The sequence below is a fragment of the Corvus kubaryi genome, unplaced genomic scaffold, assembly GCF_017639235.1.
Source record: "Corvus kubaryi isolate FWS band 111438036 unplaced genomic scaffold, C.kubaryi_AGA036_p1.0 37387, whole genome shotgun sequence".
NCBI lineage: Eukaryota > Metazoa > Chordata > Aves > Passeriformes > Corvidae > Corvus > Corvus kubaryi.
Genome location: NW_024581129.1, coordinates 3664734 through 3682947, shown reverse-complemented (window position 1 = coordinate 3682947; position 18214 = coordinate 3664734). Strand labels below are relative to the sequence as shown.

Genomic DNA, 18214 nt, shown 5'->3' with positions numbered 1-18214 from the left:
TTTGTCATCCCTTTATATTCTTCCTCCTTTCTTTCCTTCCATTTGCAGCACAGATCAGCTTTAGATGACAGCAGCTTTAGTTTTATGTTGGAGGTTTACCATAACTGCCCCATTTTCAGTCGAATGGACAATACTGTCCCTATTCATCACAACACACCTGCTAATTGAGACTGAAGTTTGGAATTAGAAGCCTGTGGATGATGGTTCACCCTGCAGTCAATGCAGAGAGTGAGAAATTACCTTATGCCAGCTGATTCATCCCGTGAAGGATCCTTTCTCTGAAGGGTAGAGAAGACCTCCTGAGCAGGTACAGCTCCTGAGGTGCAAGTGCAGCAGGGGGCTGAGCTCTCCCAGCTCTCTGGTGGAGCGTGGCAGTCCTGCTGCCCAGCCCCAGCTCCATTGCCCTCACACCGCCTCAGGCTTGTATCGCTTCAGCCACACCGACTCAGAAACTCTTCCCTTGCCATGGCTTCTCATTTTCTGCCACTTTAGGGATCTAAGATGGCCCAGTAAGGGATTGGACAAGTGCCAGAGCCAGGATGAGCCAGGAGAGGTGAGGGAGGGGTAGAAATGCCTTTCTCAGCAGAAGCAGAAAGCTGCTCAACTGGCCCCATCATAAATAGGCTGTTAAGCATAAAGTGCCTGGTGTGAGTTGGAAAGAACCCACTTCCCAAACCACTTAGATGTTTCCTGATAACTGTCTCGTGCCTGGGTCTTGGCATCAGCCCATGTTACACCCTTGTGTCTGGGACTCTGTAATAAAGATAAGGCAGGTTGTATCGCACAATGGAAGCTCAGTCTGAGGCTCAGCTGAACAACCATCCTGAGGAGACTTCCAGATCCATTGAGTGTCTCTTGTCTCCAGCTGGGCCATCGATAATCAGCTCTGCTCTAGGGTTTGGACTTTGGGCTGAGAAATTCCCCATAGGGGCTGTCAGGGGAGAGTTCTCATGGGTTACATCTATAGAGGAGGTTTGAAGGCATTTCACTCTTTCAAACTGTCCTGAAAACAGGATCTCTGATGTGCTGTTCTGGGAATGAGTTTCTGAGAGCAGGAAGGGTTTGCATGATACAGACATTGCAAGAGCTGTTGGAGAGAATGTCATGAATGAGAGAAAGTAACAGTGCCTGGTGTCTTCCTTCCCCTAAAGCTCAGGGCCAGACAGCTTCTCCCCACTGTAGCTAGATTTGCTTTCAAGCTTGAAGTGCTCACTACTCTAATGCCATGTTGTTTGATCATTCACAGGGCACAGCACAAACCAGGTGAGGCATGGGAGTCAAGGTAAAGCCGACATCAGCAGTGAGATCCAGGTCTGACTTATCCACTCCTGGAGGGGGCTGGAAAACAAATTTGCGGAGCAAGCCCGAAAAGAAGAGGAACAACTCCATTTTAGCCAGTCCTTCACCAAGGCAAGCCCTTCGTCCTGAAAACAACCAGGGGAGAAGTTAATGATCAGCACTGTAACTGTTAATGTTGATGTCTGAGACCTTCTAAACTGGAGGTACAGTTTGGAAGAGCCGGCTGCTGAGATGGGAAATCTTCCCTTCCTTCTCTCCGTATATTAGAGGTACTACTGACTTGGTCTCAAACTACACAGAAGCCTGTTGGTGTATGAAATTGTTCAGTGACTGTGGGTAACTCAGTGTCTCCCAGCTCTCCCAAAGAAGAGGTGGTTACCTACAGCAATGGTGGACAGGAGAAATGACCAGAAATCCCTTACCCTCTGTTCTGTGTCCCTGGCTTTCATACTTTCCTGAAATCAGGGGGAACTGCCATTAGCCTTGTCCCAGATGGTACACCCACACCCCTCTTACCTATGGAGAATGGAATAAATGCTTCTCTCCTAATGAAGTTCCCACTGGCATCCAGGAAATGTGAAGGGTTGAACTGATCTGGGGTTTTCCAATGTAACTCATCATTCAGAGCGGAGGTCAGCAGTGGAATAATCTCAGTACCCTGAAAGAGATCAAAGAAACTCCTGGAAGAGGAGATCACTCCCCTACTTGAGCCAGACTTTTTTTTTTTCCAATGTGAAGAGGCAAATAAGACATGACAAATAGAACTGGAGAATGCTCCCCTGCCCCATTGTGGCTCTGTCTGTTTTCAGTAGCTGCTGTTTTATTTTTTTGGACCACAAAACATTCCTTTCTTACAGAGTCAGATCTTTCAAGAAAGGTGCTGGGGTAGAGGTTCCACAATTGACATAAAAGATTCAAACCAGTGTGATTTAATTAAATCTCTGGTTAATCGTGATTCAATCAACTGCAGCAGACCACAATCCATTGTAAGTTTATAATAATTATCCTGGATCCAAGACAAAGGGTCACAGCACAGATTAAACCATGCATCACCGTGTCTTTAAGTTATTTATGTGTTTCTTCATCTGCTTTAAAGAAAGCTGTGAGGAATCTGTGCAGCATAAGCTGCCAGCCTCAGAGCTCACCTTAGGAATCACATAGCCTCGGAAATTCACATCGCTGGGAGTCGATCGTGATACACCCATGGGGACAATATTGGCAAACCTCTGTATTTCATGTATTACTGCTTCTGTATAAGGCATTTTTTTCCGGTCCTCCAACTTAGGCAGCTCTCCCGGTTCAATGACATGGTTCATTTCTTCCTGAATCTTTCCTTGGAGGGAGGAAAGGATTAAGAAGCTGATAACAATCTCATCTTGCAACTGGAATGGCTACCAGTTTGGCAGAGATGAAGAAAAGGGAAAACTGTAAATATCTGGGAAGGGCAGAAGTGGGTAAGTCAGGGCATGGTGTCGTTCTTTCAGGTTTGTTGTTGAGCTAAGGCAGCTTGAATAGAGTCAGTACCATCCATCCCATGCCTGACTCTCATTACACACCTTTGTTACCCTATAACCTTCAACAGAAACCAGATCAGAATCAGCTCCTGAGGAGACCTTTAGTGATGTCAGCCCATAGCCTGCAGGTGAATAACGATGGAGGAGCTTTACTGTACCTGTAGGCTGCCCCTTAGCCTCTCCCACTTGGCTGGGCTGGTTTATTGCAACCCAGCTGAATAAAATTCCTTTGTAAAGTCAATGGTTTTTATATCTCCCAGAGCACTCAGAATAATTACTCCAGGCAACACTGAATGAGTTCCACTCCCTTCCACAACCAAAGACTTAAGCATGCAGCAATAAATTGTACAAGAGACTTGTCCTCCTTACTCTGAATTTCTGGGTATTTCATCATCAGAAGCAGCCCCCAGCGCACGGTTGTGGATGTGGTCTCAGTCCCAGCAGCAAAGAGGTCCAGAGTTGAAAACATCAGGTTTCCATTGTTGAATGCAGTGTGGGGCTTCTTTGACTCCTTCAAAACATGTGGGTAATACAGCAAGTGACACCCATATGTGACTGTGTTGCCACCATTTTTATCTGCATTTTAGCTTTCTGTGGCTTTATATGTGCTGGAAAACTAAACATTTAGTCTTTTAGCATTAGGGCCTATGCTGTGTGGAATTTGTCTGGTCCCAAGCATATGTGCAATCCCCAGGCCCAGATATTAGAAATAATTCCAATAAATTGGAATTTATTTACTGCAACACAGTTTATCACTGTACCATTCTCACAGGAAGGTTTGGGATGATCTCTTCCTCATCTGTGCTGAGTGGCAACTTATTTCACCCACGTGGGACATCTCGACAACGAAATCCCTTTAACCAGCAGTTCCAGAGGGGCCACGGAGCGAACACAGCACAGCTCCCTGTGAGTATGATATATTCTGCTTGCTGCAGTTGTTCTGTTTCCACTCACTCCCAGTCCCTGACAGATGGCCAGTCCTAAGAATAAGCCAAAGCTAAGGGAACAGAAAGACACTGAGACTCAGCTTTAAAGTACCTGTTTTTGCTTCAGCAGAAAGGCATCCACAAAGCCTGTTAGGTCATTTTCATTCAGCTCCTCTTTGTGTTCCTGGAAGAGCTTCTGGAGAAAAGCGTTCAATTCACTGATATTTTGTAGCACTGTCTTGGAAGCTCCAGAGAGAAATCCAAAGGATGGGTAGAAATTATATAACTGTGGAGCAAGAGAGGTCTTACTGTTAATTGGCGTTTTTGAACACATACTGGTATCTCAAATCTCACTTCTGGTCCCTTGTCCTATGCCCTGCCATTTCAGGCTGTAATTGCCCCCCTTCTACAGTCCAAGGAGCTCTGGATTCCTGCAGAAATAGTATTCTTTCTGTAATACAAGAAGGCAGGTTTGGGATTGTGCTTCTGCACTTCAAAGAGGATAAAATTGTTCATTTCTGAAGACTTTGGTTTGTTGGTTTTTTTTTTTTTCTTTTTCTAATAAGCTTCACAGACTAAGTGCAAGAGCCTGGGAATCTGTGCACTGCAGATACAGAACCACAGATGTGTTCTGTACAGGATGACTTGCTGATAATGTTCTTGTTCTCAAGAAGAAAGATGTGGGAGGCCAGGAGAATGAACCCAGGAAACTGGATATCCCCCAAAAACCTAAAAGCTAAAACATAAAATTAGGCTCTTACCAGCACCATAGGGGAGCCCAACAGCTTAGTATTTTGATTTATCAGCTTCAGCAAAGCTAGAAACACTGGATCATCATATTCAAACCTCTCTCCAAACAATATAGAGCAGATGACATTGGATACAGCATTGTTGAGTATCATTTTCGTATCAATTGGTTTCCCTGTATTTCAAGCAATGAAAACAAATAATGATGTGATTACGTTCCTTTCAGTCTGGTTTCCTATGGAAATGTAGTCCTGAGCTCCCAAAGAAAACTCATTCCCCACCCAGAATGCATAGCAGGGAACTCTGTTTCAGTGTTTTAAGGCCTTGGTTCAATAACTACTGCAGTGCATGCTGAACTTTAACCACGAGATACCATTTGCTCAGAGTTAAACTTTCATTAATCTTTATTGTTCTGCTAGACCTGTTCTCTGTCTCTGGCTGAAAGATTTGACACTCACCATGATAGGATTCAAAATATTTGATAAGGGCATTTACTTCCTCCAGGATTCGGATCTCAAGGGTTCTCTTTCCCATTCCAAAATCTCGCAGCGTGGACAAGGTAAATCTTCTCATAGTTTTCCACAGCTCTCCGTGGCTGAATGCTATGCCTAAAATAAAAGTGTAACATCCTTATGGCCCCTGGGGTTCATAAACGTTTGTAAGGCTTTCTTATGCACTGGTACCTCCTAAGATCACAAAAAGTGATCTCTAAGAGGACATTGCTCTCTGCTGTGAGAATATAATGAACAGAGACAAAACTTATCCAACCAAAACGTCAATTACCATTTCCTTGTGTCATTTTCCTAAATATGGGTATTTCTGCCCTCTCTCCAAACTCTTCAGCATGATTTAAGAGGGCATCCTTGATGGTTTCATATCCAGCCAGTACCACAACTCTCCTGGGTCCAAAATGCACAGTGAAGACGTTGCCATATATCTTGGAGAGCTGTCAAGGTGAATAAATATGTTCATTCAAAGCCAGATCTGGACTCAAACACTAGTGCTGGCCACCCTAGGTGGTTTCTAGTCCAAAAGGAGCCTCCCAGCCCTGCCTGATGTCTGCAGGTAATTCAAGTAGTGAGCAACAGCTATCGATTGCCAGCATCTCTGCTTGCACCCTGTTTGCACAACAAGGTGTCTGCTATCAGTGCTCCTAGCAGGGGAGTCAGGAAAATGCCACAGCATTCCTGTGGTGTTCTGCAGTAACAGGCCAGCAATACCACGTTGGGAGGCTGGTTAGAGAATGCTGTAGCAGGCAGGCCTGTTTATTGTAGTGCTGGTGACCTGAGGCAAGCGGGTGTGCACACACCTTTGCTGAAGCCACAAACACTGCAAAAACAAAGCCAGACAATAACTCTTTCTTTCAGGACAGCACTTGTCTCTAATTATGTCAAGGTGGGTAGTGTTGCAGTCATCACGAAATTATTTGCTGGCCACCAGAAACTTGAATCCAACTAGGAAGCATATTCTGGTAGATAATGTCACAGGAACGTTAGGCTTTTATAGCAAATTAAATATGAATCATCTGTTGCCCAGAAAGGTGGCTTTGACAAGCTAATCATTCACTCGGTATTTTAGGCTTCGTTCAAACACACTGCAAGCCATCCGCTCCAAATGTCTTCTTGTTTCTGCTATGCCTGGGTTACCATTTTCTATGCATTAGATACATTCCACAAATTGAATTTCAGATTAGAAGCAGCTCCTGTTATTACGCCAGACAAATTGAATTTGTTTTCATCAAACGGTGGTTTGACGGCTTGGGAGATAACATTAGTGCTGGTTCTTTCATCCCTGGCAGCTCACAGGGTGTGTGGCAGAGCCAGGGGCAGGGAATCACAGCTGCCTCCGAGCCTTCCTTTGGCCATCTCCTTGCGTTAGTGCTTCTTGGCATCCACTCTGGTTTTGCTCAGCAGCACAAGTATTGAATGTGGCAGGCCTGAAAGCCCAAATAAAGCTTCTTGGTAGATTATAGGAAATCAGTCTGGTGCCATCACATGACATTTGTATCATAAAATCCCCCAGCACTGCCAAAAATAGTTCGTAGTTTCATACTGACATCCTCAAACATACCCAGGATCAGATGGGAACTCAGGACCAGAAGCCCGTCAGAACTGATCTCTACACAATCCTCTGCCCCATAAATCAAGGCAGATGAGCACTGTGTGCCTGCTGTAGGATTTCTGTACTTTTGCAACACAGGATGACCTTTCTTCTACAGCTAACTGGAGGATTTCAGTGTCTGCACTGCCCTCTCACTGCAGATGTTCAAGTGGCTGAAGGAGTTCTCTGGGGACCAGCTTTCCCCCATCATAGTGTCCAGTAAGCAGCACAGACACAGGGCATGTGACATATCACTCACAGCACCTCAACTGTCTCTACAGAAACCAGATAAAATCTGAATTCCCCCTGACTTGTCCCCAGCTCCCTATGGGAACACAGCAGACACTTTCTGAAACAAACATTGCCCCTGGCTTTTTAATATTTAAGTCTTTTTTTATTTTTCTCTTCTAGAAATATAAGTATCCATGGAACTGTGTAAGAAAAAGCAATTTGTTTAGCTAGACATATAAAATCCATGCATCAAGTCCTTAACAACCCTGGGCAGTGTGTGCAGGGGAAGGGCTGGGGAGGCAGAGCTGTGCTTTGCATTGCAGAGATATAATTAGTTTTGGAAATAAGTGTGCATAGGACACCCCCTTTCTCTCTGCTGTGGGGATGATGCCTGTTCTTGCTTCATCCCTTCCATCCACCCATTCTTCCTAGAGGTCTGGTGGCAATGAGACATCTCTTGATGGCAGCAGCCTGGCCCAACCTGCAGCCTCTGAAGGGCTCAAAACACCAACGATTTGGAGTGGATTGCAAGGGGGGTGTGTGTGTGTGAGGGGGGTCTACGTTTGAGTGTGTATAAAGAAAGGAGTGTATTATATTTATATATAAATACAAGTATGTGCATGTGCACCTCTGAAGGTGAAGTTGTTCTGCCAGCCTACCTGTATGCCAAATATCTCCTTGCTGCCCTCCACACAAAGCAAACACAACCACATCTCTATTTCCCCAGCTGCGTTTCTCGCTTCAGGAATTGCACATTTGCCCCCTGCCTGCTCGCTCAGCCCCTACCTCTGTCAGCGACTGGAACGGCTTTTTCAGGTCCACCACGTTCAGGTTTCCGATCAGAGGAAGAGGTCGTGGCCCAGGGGGCAAATTGCAAACTGACTTCTTGGAACTGGAGAAAAAGTAAAGGAGAGCAAACAGCCCTGCTGCCAAACAGAGCAGTGAGCTGGAGCCCACGTACTGCAGGAAACTCTGCACAGCCATGGCCAAACCCAGGTGTGGGCATGAGCATCTTGGGGTCCCTTTATAGCCCTTCTGTCCTTGCCTGAACACACCTTCTGGGAAAGTGCCTTTACACAGAGAAAAGGGCTCTGCAGACTTGTTTACGTCCACTTAGACCAGATGTACTCAATTTTCCTGCCAGATAAAACACCCTCTTTTATTCTGAACCATGGATTATCATAATCTGGAGCTCTTATTTCAGCTGTAACACTTGGATGAGGTATTTGTTTTCCAGTGAAGATCTGTGTTATGGGCGTGTTGTTCTCTGTGTGATTTCAGGGCCAGAACTCAAGGACAGGACCCATGCTGGACTGCTGTCACTGTGCCCGGTCACAGGACTCAGCTGGACCACTGGTGGTGCAATGGAGGAAGCAGGACACAGGAGGGAAAGCCCACAATAATGCAGGTCCCAGGGTGCAGCTGGCAAGGAAGCCCTCAGGGAGGACAAGACTGACCATGGAGAAGCTGGAATGGTGGATTCAGGACTGCTGACAGGAGCAGATCTATTTACAGGTGACAGTTCTGATTCTCTTTGCTTTCCTGACACCTCTTTGAACAAATCAGTGTTTTCATTGCAGTGTTTTCATTGCAGTGTTTTCACTGTTATTGTCTTTGTCCCAAAAATCCTCTACCAGCAACCCCAAAATGCTCCTGAAACCACTTCAGTCACTATTTTGCAGTTTACTGCCCATAGAACTGTGTGCCTGGATGGCCGTGTCTGGCTCATCACCATTTGGTGATGACTCTCTCTGTTCATGAACAGCTGCAATCCTCTAGGAGAAACCATCCCCTGCCCCTGCAGGCAATCCTGCCTAGATTGGGCAAGAGATCCTGAATCCTTGTAACTTGGGAGGAGCCAGGATCAGAATCTGCAGCTGGCCAGGCAGAGGATGGAGGAGGGAGGCTGCCTGGGCAGCTGCTGCCAAGGAGGAGCACATGGCAGCAGTCCTGGCCCTGCAGGTACTGAGTCATGTCCCAAGCCAGGGCACGGTCCTGCAAGAGCTCACGTGCCCGGGTGACAGCTCCCCAGGAGCCACCCCCACACTCTGCATCCTTGGGGGGTGACAACAAAGCAGAAGTGACCACGAACAGGAAGCCACTGTTAGAGATGGTGGCTCTGGGGGAAGGAGCTGATTTGATGCTCTATCGCATATTCCCCAGTGGGGATATTTTGCTCCCCAGTTGCAGATTCTGGCAGATTACTGGGCCGTGCTGCTGTTCAACCCTTTAGAAATCTTTAGTTTAATAATTCTTTTGCTGGAATTCTCCAAGGCTCCGGGGTGCAGGCTACACTGATGGAAAAATGATGATTATTTATTAATAATAATAAAAGTACATTAGCCAAAGGCAAGGGGAATCAATAAACTCTAACTAGATTGACAAGAAAAAGGAGCCTGCACGTCTGCCTGCTCTCCAAGGCTTGTTATCAGGAGTGGAGTTTTTCACAAGGGGGAACTTTCCTGTGCAGAAGAGGACCAGGCAGGGTGGGCAAAGAAAGGAGGGCAATGGATGGTCACGTCCATCTCAACATTTGCTGCACAGTTATGAGGTCTTGGCCTGCACCCTCCTCTCCCAGACATTTCCAAGAATATCCTGCTCTGCCAGATTCTTCTCTGAGCAAATGGTGTGACTACTGGGACTCCTGAGACTTCATAATATGCAGCAAAGGAAGGAAAAAGCCCTACATGGGGCTAGTTGGGTACCAAAGGAGGAAATTTGTTGTTTCTGTTTACATAAAACTCTGTTGGAGTAGAGCTGGCTGCTGCCAGAGTGAGCAAAAGCACCTTCCCAAGGACTTCACTCTGTGGTAACAATACAGAGTGAGAACCTTTCTCAAGTATTGAGCCCATGGACTTGCAGCCTGCTGGATTGGTGTGCTGTGAGAAATGATGGATGAGCTCTCCAGAGGGAGGGAATCTTTGCAGTTTTAAAAAACAGCCAGTGTGATTCCTCACCTCCATTTCTTCCTCACATCCTTCAGCTTCCAGTATGCAATCCTGAACTCAGCCTACAGCTACAGGCTTGCAGGTGAGGATCCCACACAGGACTGGGGAGAAAACATTGTTCTCTGCTCATGTCTTTGTCTTTCTACCAGCCCAAGGCAGAACCATCTTCAGGTAAGCAGACTTTGTAGGCACAGTTCAGGGAACTCATCAGTTCCTCCTAGAAAATGAGCCTGCACCTTAAACAGCACAGTAACTCCTGTGTGCTCATCTGGAGAAGGTCACATCACCTTCTAATGGGACACAGGTTAGCAGTGCTACAGTAACCGTAGGATAATGCAGGGAAAGAGTTGTTATAAGGCCATAATTCAGTCAATGACTGCTGATAACATAATAAACCATGAGAGTGAACACCAAGTGCTTGTGTGCCTTGCAAGGCTCTGCCACTGATTTACAGCCTCCAGAGATGCCTATCAGCCCATGCATTGTTATCAGGGATATATAAAGCCTGAGCACACCCTATTAAACATTAACATTTTTAAAGACCCAGATGTGTTAAAACTCAGGCTGCTCCTTGCTAATGGATTTTGCTTGCCTTGACAAATGCCAGTGCAAAAAGAAATCAAAAGCTTTCCGACTCTGACCTCTTTCAATTTTTCATCATTATTGCATTGTTTTATTGGATTACACCCACTTCTTCCCACCCTGAAAATCTTTGTTTCTACAGGATCATTACAGGGTAGTGATCAGTATCTCAAGTGTTCACTTTGCTCATTTTTATACAAACAACTCTTTAACTTCTTTTCATTTACCTGTCAAATCAGTGTGGGTTGCAAATCTACTTTGGGAAGAAAGACTCCTGAAAAATATTTTTTTAAATCATTATTTCATTGCAATTTTTTTTTTTTCTAGGAAGAGATTCATGGTTGGTTATTTTTCCGTATTCTGAGCTGAAAGATTATATGTGACTGGTCACTGGGAGAAGAAAATAAAAAAATCTGTGCATGAGATTAGTGCATTGTCCCTGCAATGAAGGTGAGAATATTTCCCACTTGTGTTGAGTATTTACCATTCTTGGGAACTTTGTTGCTTATGAAAGCCTTCTTTTTGTACTGAATGGATGCCATTCCTTCAGGAGTCTCACTCAGTGAGAAAGTACATGGGACATCCTTGGCTTTGGTGCTGGTACTGTACTTTTAAATATGCTTATCTACAAAAATATTTGCAGTAAAATCCCTTGTAACTGTAGCTAGAACCATGATCTTCCAGATCTACGTTTACACCAAGTCAAGGCAGCCTGACCTGGGAAGTGAGTATTGAGTAGGTTGGGTTATGAAGAGCTGATTTTCAAAAGACAACTGATAAATCAAATGCCTCGACATAGCTCCAAGGATTTTTTGTTCTGGGTCTCTGGCTTCTGTCTATCTCAACAAAATACTGCAGAAATTGTATTAATCCAAGAGACATTTGAGGCATATCATGAAGGGTGATTAGTTGGTATCTACAGAAGCAGGGTTCCAGCATCTTACTTTTGGCCCCTGTCTTGATGCAGGTGGAGATGTGGATTTAGATGTACCAGAATGGCAGTGAGCAGTTTGAGATAAGGGTTTATTTCGCCTCTCAGTGCAGCATTGCTATTTCTACAATGTTCTTCTCTAACCTGATGAGGTTTTGGCTCAGTAATAACAGAAAATGAGCTATCACTCTGTACATCTTTGTAGAGCATATAACATATTAAGGCCCTGACCTTATTGGCATGAAGCTACAATTTCCCTGTAAGTGCAAAACAATAATATTTCATTAATCATCCACAACAGAAATCCCCATTCCCCAGACTATTCTGCCAATATTCTGCATTTTTGCTTGTCTAGTAATCTGAATTAAAAGGGAGAAAAATGGTTTACAACAGCCTGTGGCAGTGATGTAGCAAGAGGCCTTATGTAAGAGCTGGCAGCATTCACGAAGGTGAGGTGCAGGAATGAGTGATCCTGGAAGGATGTTTCTCTGAGGTGTGTTCTGTGCCTGGCCTGGGAACAGCAGTCTCAAGGGCACAAATTCCAGCATCTGAATGTGCTTGGTCTTGTTCAGCTCATTAACTTCCTACAGCTATCCCAAGTCAAGCTACAAAATCCCCTGGTGCTTTACTCCAAGCCTTTCATGGCTCGTCAATAAATTATTTTCCGATTAACTACCTGATAATTTGAGTCTGCAGGCTCTTAAAAGAGGCAGCATGGTGAGAGAGGGAAAATAATGGAAGTCATGGACGTCACCCTGCCCGTAAAAAAGAATAAAGGTTCTTCTGTGAAGTATTATTCAATTTGGTGCTTCCAAAAAGTAAGGGTGAGTGTGTAATAACTCCTTCTGAGGAGACATTTGTCCAGCTGATGGATAAACACCAATAGTGGAATAAGTTTTCAGCACTATCTGACAACATTGGAAAAGAACAGCTGTAAATGTTATTTCAGTCCATAATTAATGATGAAAGGCTCCAATTCAAGCAAATGATTTTTATTTCTTTTTTAGTCTATCAATCTGTGTAACTTGAAAGGGGAAGATCCAAGATTTTCCCTAGTTTGGGAAGTCTTCTAATTTGGGCATTCTAATTTTTGGCAAGGGCTCAGGACTCCATACTAGAGATACTGTGAAACACTACGAATTATCTGATCTCTCTTGGCACCCTTTTGCTGAAGCAGCTATTTCAGATTTACCTGATGCTGTCAAAGTCTCTCAGTCCTTTGAAAGATAATATGTGAAAAGCATTTAATTCTCTGTTTGTGGCACTGCTTTTTGTGGCCCTGCTTTTGTTGAGTTCTTTTGCACCTGGTTGGTTTAATCCGCAAATGAGGTTTTTTTCTTCACAGTGATTATCTAATGGGAGTTTCATTCGATCTCCTTGGGAAAAATATATCCTAAATTGCTAAAGCACATGTATTAGATTGTATGACAACCTGTACCTTGAAAGGAAATTCTAGAAGATACAACTGGCTTTTGCAATAAAAACATTAAGTAATCATAACCAAACACCTGCTACTATACCTGACCTGAATTTGAGTAACTACAACATTTAAGACTCCAAAGAAAGACCCTGAGTTAATGAATAGGTAAAAAAAAAAAAGGATATAATAAAATATAGCAAGCTGATGTAGCCTTTGCAGGGAATCATAGAATGATTTAGGTTGGAAAAGATGTTTAAGATCATTGAGTCCAACTGTTCCCCCAGCGCTGCCAAGGCCACCACTAAAATCATGTCCCCAGGTGCCACATCTACATGGCTTTTAAATACCTCCAGGGATGGGGGCTCCTCCACTGCCCTGGGCAGCCTGTGGCAATGCCTGGGGAAGTGAATTTTCCTAATATCCACACTCATGCCCAGTTGGGTGTCATCTACAAACTTGCTGAGGGTGCACCCGATCCCAACATCCAGATCATTGGTAAAGATATTAAACAGAACTGGAAAGGGTTGTTGCTGTCTGCCTGGGAATAATTCCACTGGGGGATCTTTGCACATGTTTTTCCTTTGACTTCTTCCTTCATCACATGGAAAATCAGCAAGTTGGCCACTGTGGCAGAAAGTAAGGAACGTAATTCGGGCAGTTTGCTGAAGTGAAGTGCCTTGACACTTCAGTTAAACTTGTCCAGATAAAGCAAAGTTACTTCCCTGCTGCTCGGTCATCTGAAATCTGGGAGACAGTTTGCTGCATGTATTTATGAAAGAGGAGTATCTCCCTTTTACCATTAAGTGTTATAACGAAGTCAAGTGGAAAAGTGCTATTTACTGTATAATAAAACCCATCTATTGTTCATAGCCCTGAAAACCTAATAATCAAATCTTATATTTCAAGCTGTGCAAACCAGTTGCTTATGTAATAGAACATGGTGTAATTTTCCATTTACAATTTCAATACTGTAATAAGAAAGCAATCAAAGCATAAACAAAAGACACTTTAAACAGAACTGCAGTTAATATTTCCATAATGGCTGTCCTTAAAAATTGAAGCTATTTCATTTTTTTTCCCCTGCCTTGAATTCTTTCTGCTTAGCTCAGTCTTTTAATTAAAAGAAAATCAACTTAGATAAAATACTGTCTTAATCCAATTGCAACTATGGGCAAAGAAGAAAAAATACCAGCATAATTCACGGTTAACACCCGGTGAGTTAAATTAAAGCAATTTCTCATCCTCCTTTCAGAAGCAGACTGTGGATCTGCAGAGTTTGTGCCATAAACCTGCAGGCAAAAAGGGTGTTTTTCTTCGTTGTACATCTTGAGGATCTGGAAGTTCACCATTTCCCAAGCATCTGCTGACACCCCCTTGGTGTCACTGGTCTCACCAGCGTTTACACCACATGATGGGAACCCACTGCTCTCCCGCTGCTTGCAGCAGGCACAAAACAACTCAGCGCTGTCCATCGGGTTTGTGCACAACTTAAACCGTGAGGATTCATGCGGGATGAGGAATCTCATCGTGGCCACCACGGGTGGCTGCTGGTTGAGCGGAATGGGAATGGCCCATCCGAAATCCTGCTGGGTTTCTTTCTAAGGGAAGTTGGTGCTGCCTTCCTGCCGGTGCCATTCGCCAGGCTCTGGGGTCACATGCCAGCCGCAGCTAGGTCCAGAAAATGGGCTTTTAAGTCAAGAGCCAGAGCTCAGCAGTGACACGTGAGGGATTTATTCTTTGGGCAGAAGGGAAGGAGGAGCCCGGCCTCAGCCCTGGATAGAAAAGGGAAAGGTTGGACAAGGCTGGATCCTGTATGAAGGGATTTGCTGACACCAGGCTCCAAGTTTGGCTCTTTCCCCCTCCATTTCCCAATGCACAAATGCCAAGCACAGACCGTTTTCCCGGGCCCCTCCCCAGGCAGGCAGCCCATGACCATCACAGCCACCCATTCACTGAAAGGAATCACAGACTCACAGAATACCCTAAGTTGGAAGGGACCCCCAAGGATCATCAAAGTCCTGCACAGGACAACACAGAAGACATTCGGAGCATTCAGAGGGGAATGAGGACAATGACACGGGTTTTGTGAGGAGGAACCAGTCTATTTCGCAGCCCTGTGTGAAAAACGAGGTCCACTCTCCTGTGAGAATTTAAAGGGTTTAATATAAAGACAATAAGAGACACATAAAATAAAGCAAGGAGGTAATGGCCGGGTGCCTTGGCGCTCTGCCAAGAGCACACCTGATTCTTGAGGTGAGTCCTTTTCATACCATTTTTACTGTCTGTTCTTTATGCATATTCAAACTTTTCCCGGAGCTGTTCTGCGTGGCCACTCCTTGGTCCCGCCTTTGTAGAGCATGCGTATTCTTCTGCCTTGTGGTTTTATTTCTTTTGATTCTTGGCCTTGGGCTCGCCAGGTGCGAGTTGATAGTTGAGTGGGCCTCTTAATTTCCCAGACAGTCAGGGCTGATTGCAGCTTTGGCCTCTTTGCCCCCCGGGCAGAGCGGTGATTAGCCACTCTTGGGCCTCATCCTCTGTTTGCTTGGAGGTTATCTTACTTGCTTACACTTGCTAGTATTCTTGCTAAAAAGAAAGAAAACTACATCCACACAGCAAAAAGCATTTCTAACATTATATAATATCTACCTTAATACTTGCGAGAAGCCAACATTACAATATATGTTTATAACACCTGGGTGCACGGACGGGAGCGGCTCCCGCTCGGGGCCAGGCCCAACATGGCGGGCGGCGGCGTCTCCATGGCGACGCGCGCCTCGCTCCCGCCGCCGCTCCGGTTGCCATAACAACGCCCACGCCGTTTCCATGGCGGCGCGGCCCCGCCCCCTCCGCGCGCCGGCGGTCACGTGAGCCGCTCGATGCGCTCGGCGCGCGGCTCCCCCCGGCGGCGGCAGTGAGTGGGCGAGTGACCGCGGGGACCGGCGAGTGACCGCGGGGACCGGGCCGTCCGTGTCTCCACCCCCGGCGGCGACATGTCCACCGCCATGAACTTCAGCAACAAGAGCTTCACGCCGCGGCCGCCGGACAAGGGCGCGTTCCCGCTGGATCACTTCGGTGCGGTAGCGCGGCCTAGCGCCGGGCCTGCCCCGCGCCCCGCCGCCCCCGGGCCGCCCCCGGGCCACCCCCGAGCGCGGCGGTAGCGCGGCCCTCGCTCTGTGTTGCAGGGGAGTGCAGCGCCTTCAAAGAGCGCTTCATGGAGTGTCTCCGCCGCAGCGGCTACGAGAGCGCGGCCTGCCGGCAGAGCGCCATGGCCTACCTGGAGTGTCGCATGGACAGGCGAGTGGCCCCCGCCACACCGGCCCGGCTGCGGGCCAGCCCGCTGGGCCCCGGGGCGAGCAGAGCGGGGATCCCCTTGCGGGACCGGGAGTGGAAGTGAGCCCGCAGTCACGCAGGAATTTTTGTCCCGGAAGGAAACAGGTGCCCCGTGTGGCACCAGCAGGTTTCCTGGCGTGTGGTTTCGATGTTATCCAGCCCGTAGTGCGGGGTAACAGCGAGACCCGGGCAGCTTCCACCCTGCACAACGGGCAGTGTGAAGCTATTCTTTTGTTTTCAACTGCGGTTACAAGTTAAACTTTTAACTCGTAGCCCATACTTGGCTCACCTTGTGCGTGGCCTTCTCAATAAGCGCTATGTTTTTAAGATCCCTGAAGGTGCTGTGTATAACTTAACCATGAATTATCAGAGCCAATGATATTTTTCTTGCATATACTTCATTAGTGCTGACTTCAAGTGGAAATAATTTTGCCTGTTAGCCCTTTAGAAATATGTTTCAAGCAGGAGAGTTAAAAGTCTAACTTGTTCCTCAGTTCAAGTGAAGAAAGTGTTGGTGTTTGGTTTTCCAGGGGTGTTTCCATTCGTGCGTTGCTTTGCAGTGCTTCCAGCACAGGGGTGAGTCAGGGAACTGCTGGAAATGCACCAATTTCCCTGTATTTAGGGAAAATACACTGCATGGGCTGGTGGTGAGGAGGGCTGCAAATCAAAAACGAGTTTGAAAAGCACTACAGCAAAGTCTAGTGGCACCACAAATGCTGTTCTAAGCCATATTCACTTGAAAATGTAAATGGCATTGGTAGAATTTTAGGAAGCTCTTATGCAATTAAAGATAACCAGGAGTCAGGTTGGTTTCTGAGGAAACTTAGTACCTAAAATGAGGAAACAACACATTTAATTGGAAAACCGCTGTTAAGGGGGAAATAAATAATCCCTGAATGTTGCTTTCTTAAAACTGAATTTTCTGAGGTCTTGTCAAACAGCAGTCACTCTGTATAGATGTCTTGGATTTGTTTAGGGTAAATAATAGTAAATGAAATAGAAAATGCTGCTGTTCTCATGGTTATAGGCTGTGTACTCTAAAATATGTTTTTGTTGCTTTCTTCTTTTTTACTTAGGCAACTTATGGCTAATGAACCACTGGAAAAATTGGGATTTAAAGACCTGATAAATGAGAAATCAGAAGAAAAACCTGAAAAGTCGTGATGAAGACAGATAACTTTGCTCCTCATGAAGGGAAAGCATAACTCTGAATGTAGTACATATTGTACATTCTGTTCATATTGCAATAGGAAGTGTTTCCTGAAAGAACCTTTTTTCCAAAGTTTAATTTTCCTAAAATAAGATTTTTCTTTAAATGAGCAAAAGTACTGCCTTTGTCTGCTTTGCTCAAGTATTTCTTAACTTCTTTCTTTTAATTTCTCTAGAGGCAAAACAGTTACAACCCAAAGTGTTCTCCATGTCCCTGTAAAAACAGTGAAGTCTTATTTTAAGAGGACAAAAACCAAACAATCCTTTATTGTGTAGGGCTTGAACTACTGATTACTCCTCTGTGGGCAGTACTGATATGCTCACAGCAGTTATTTTCCACGTGGAAATAAAGCTGTTGTACTTTAAAATTGCTTTTTGTTAAATACTGGCATTAGTCCCTATCCCTGGGGTCATCTCACCCTGCTATGGAAGACACTGGGGTCCTGTGGGGGTACTCGGGGTGGGGTGATTTTTCAATCATTTCATCTTCCACCATTGTTGGGAGAGTATTTCTGGTTCCACACACCAGTCAGGGAGTGATTCTGCCAGCAGTGTTCACCTAATTTTGTCATACTTTAAATGGGAATAGTGGTATTTCTCTTGCATGTTCTAATGCATCAGAGTCTTTCTTAATTAATGTTGAGTTCAAGCAGAAATAATTTGGCCTGTTAGCCCCCTAGAAATGTGTTTCAAGCAGGCAATAAATTTGTAAATCTTCTGGATGTGTTTTCCACTGTATGTTCTGCCCTGTTATTGCTGCTTCTCTTGTTTTTCTTTTAACCCAGGGAATAATTTCTCTGTGTATCTGGCTCTGGCATGTTAAGCTTTAGGGTTCAGGGCCTGCAGAGAGTCATACATGCCCTGAAGGCAGTTCTCCCACACTTCCCTCTTTAGCTGGTGTCCCCTCTTTGATATATCTCACCTCCCTGGCTGGCTGCTTTTGCTTCTGCTTCTCTCCACTGTGCATCTGCTCATAC

The 18214-nt window shown here is 45.4% G+C and overlaps 2 protein-coding genes and 1 long non-coding RNA gene across 3 annotated transcripts; 2 read left to right on the top strand and 1 right to left on the bottom strand.

Annotated features, from left to right (window-relative positions):
* Nucleotides 1-36: 36 nt before the first annotated feature.
* LOC121669033 (cytochrome P450 2K4-like) lies at nucleotides 37-7960 on the bottom strand. The gene is made up of 9 exons (XM_042037489.1): nucleotides 7604-7960; nucleotides 5270-5432; nucleotides 4945-5094; nucleotides 4501-4661; nucleotides 3852-4025; nucleotides 3183-3324; nucleotides 2445-2632; nucleotides 1816-1957; nucleotides 37-1424 (listed from the first exon to the last, which is right to left on the bottom strand). Exons 1-9 carry the CDS (start codon nucleotides 7799-7801, stop codon nucleotides 1237-1239), a joined length of 1506 nt encoding a protein of 501 aa, XP_041893423.1. The 5' UTR covers nucleotides 7802-7960; the 3' UTR covers nucleotides 37-1236.
* On the top strand, nucleotides 3264-10770 carry LOC121669035. The gene is made up of 4 exons (XR_006017590.1): nucleotides 3264-3719; nucleotides 8099-8332; nucleotides 9801-9936; nucleotides 10675-10770. It is a non-coding gene; the product is annotated as an uncharacterized LOC121669035 (long non-coding RNA).
* Nucleotides 10771-15551: 4781 nt separating this feature from the next.
* LOC121669041 (cytochrome c oxidase assembly protein COX19) lies at nucleotides 15552-17955 on the top strand. The gene is made up of 3 exons (XM_042037500.1): nucleotides 15552-15770; nucleotides 15881-15992; nucleotides 17105-17955. Exons 1-3 carry the CDS (start codon nucleotides 15689-15691, stop codon nucleotides 17190-17192), a joined length of 282 nt encoding a protein of 93 aa, XP_041893434.1. The 5' UTR covers nucleotides 15552-15688; the 3' UTR covers nucleotides 17193-17955.
* The last annotated feature ends 259 nt before the right edge of the window (nucleotides 17956-18214 follow it).

Excerpts from the sequence above, each read along its gene's own strand:
- LOC121669033 (XM_042037489.1), bottom strand. The coding sequence starts at position 7,801 with ATGGCTGTGCAGAGTTTCCTGCAGTACGTGGGCTCCAGCTCACTGCTC. Across the intron at positions 4,026-4,500 it reads TGGGCTCCCCTATGGTGCTG|TTATATAATTTCTACCCATC; the intron begins GTAAGAGCCTAA and ends CTTGCTCCACAG. Across the intron at positions 1,425-1,815 it reads ATTTATTCCATTCTCCATAG|GACGAAGGGCTTGCCTTGGT; the intron begins GTAAGAGGGGTG and ends GGTTGTTTTCAG.
- LOC121669041 (XM_042037500.1), top strand. The coding sequence starts at position 15,689 with ATGTCCACCGCCATGAACTTCAGCAACAAGAGCTTCACGCCGCGGCCG. Across the intron at positions 15,771-15,880 it reads GTTCCCGCTGGATCACTTCG|GGGAGTGCAGCGCCTTCAAA; the intron begins GTGCGGTAGCGC and ends TCTGTGTTGCAG. Across the intron at positions 15,993-17,104 it reads CTGGAGTGTCGCATGGACAG|GCAACTTATGGCTAATGAAC; the intron begins GCGAGTGGCCCC and ends TTTTTTACTTAG.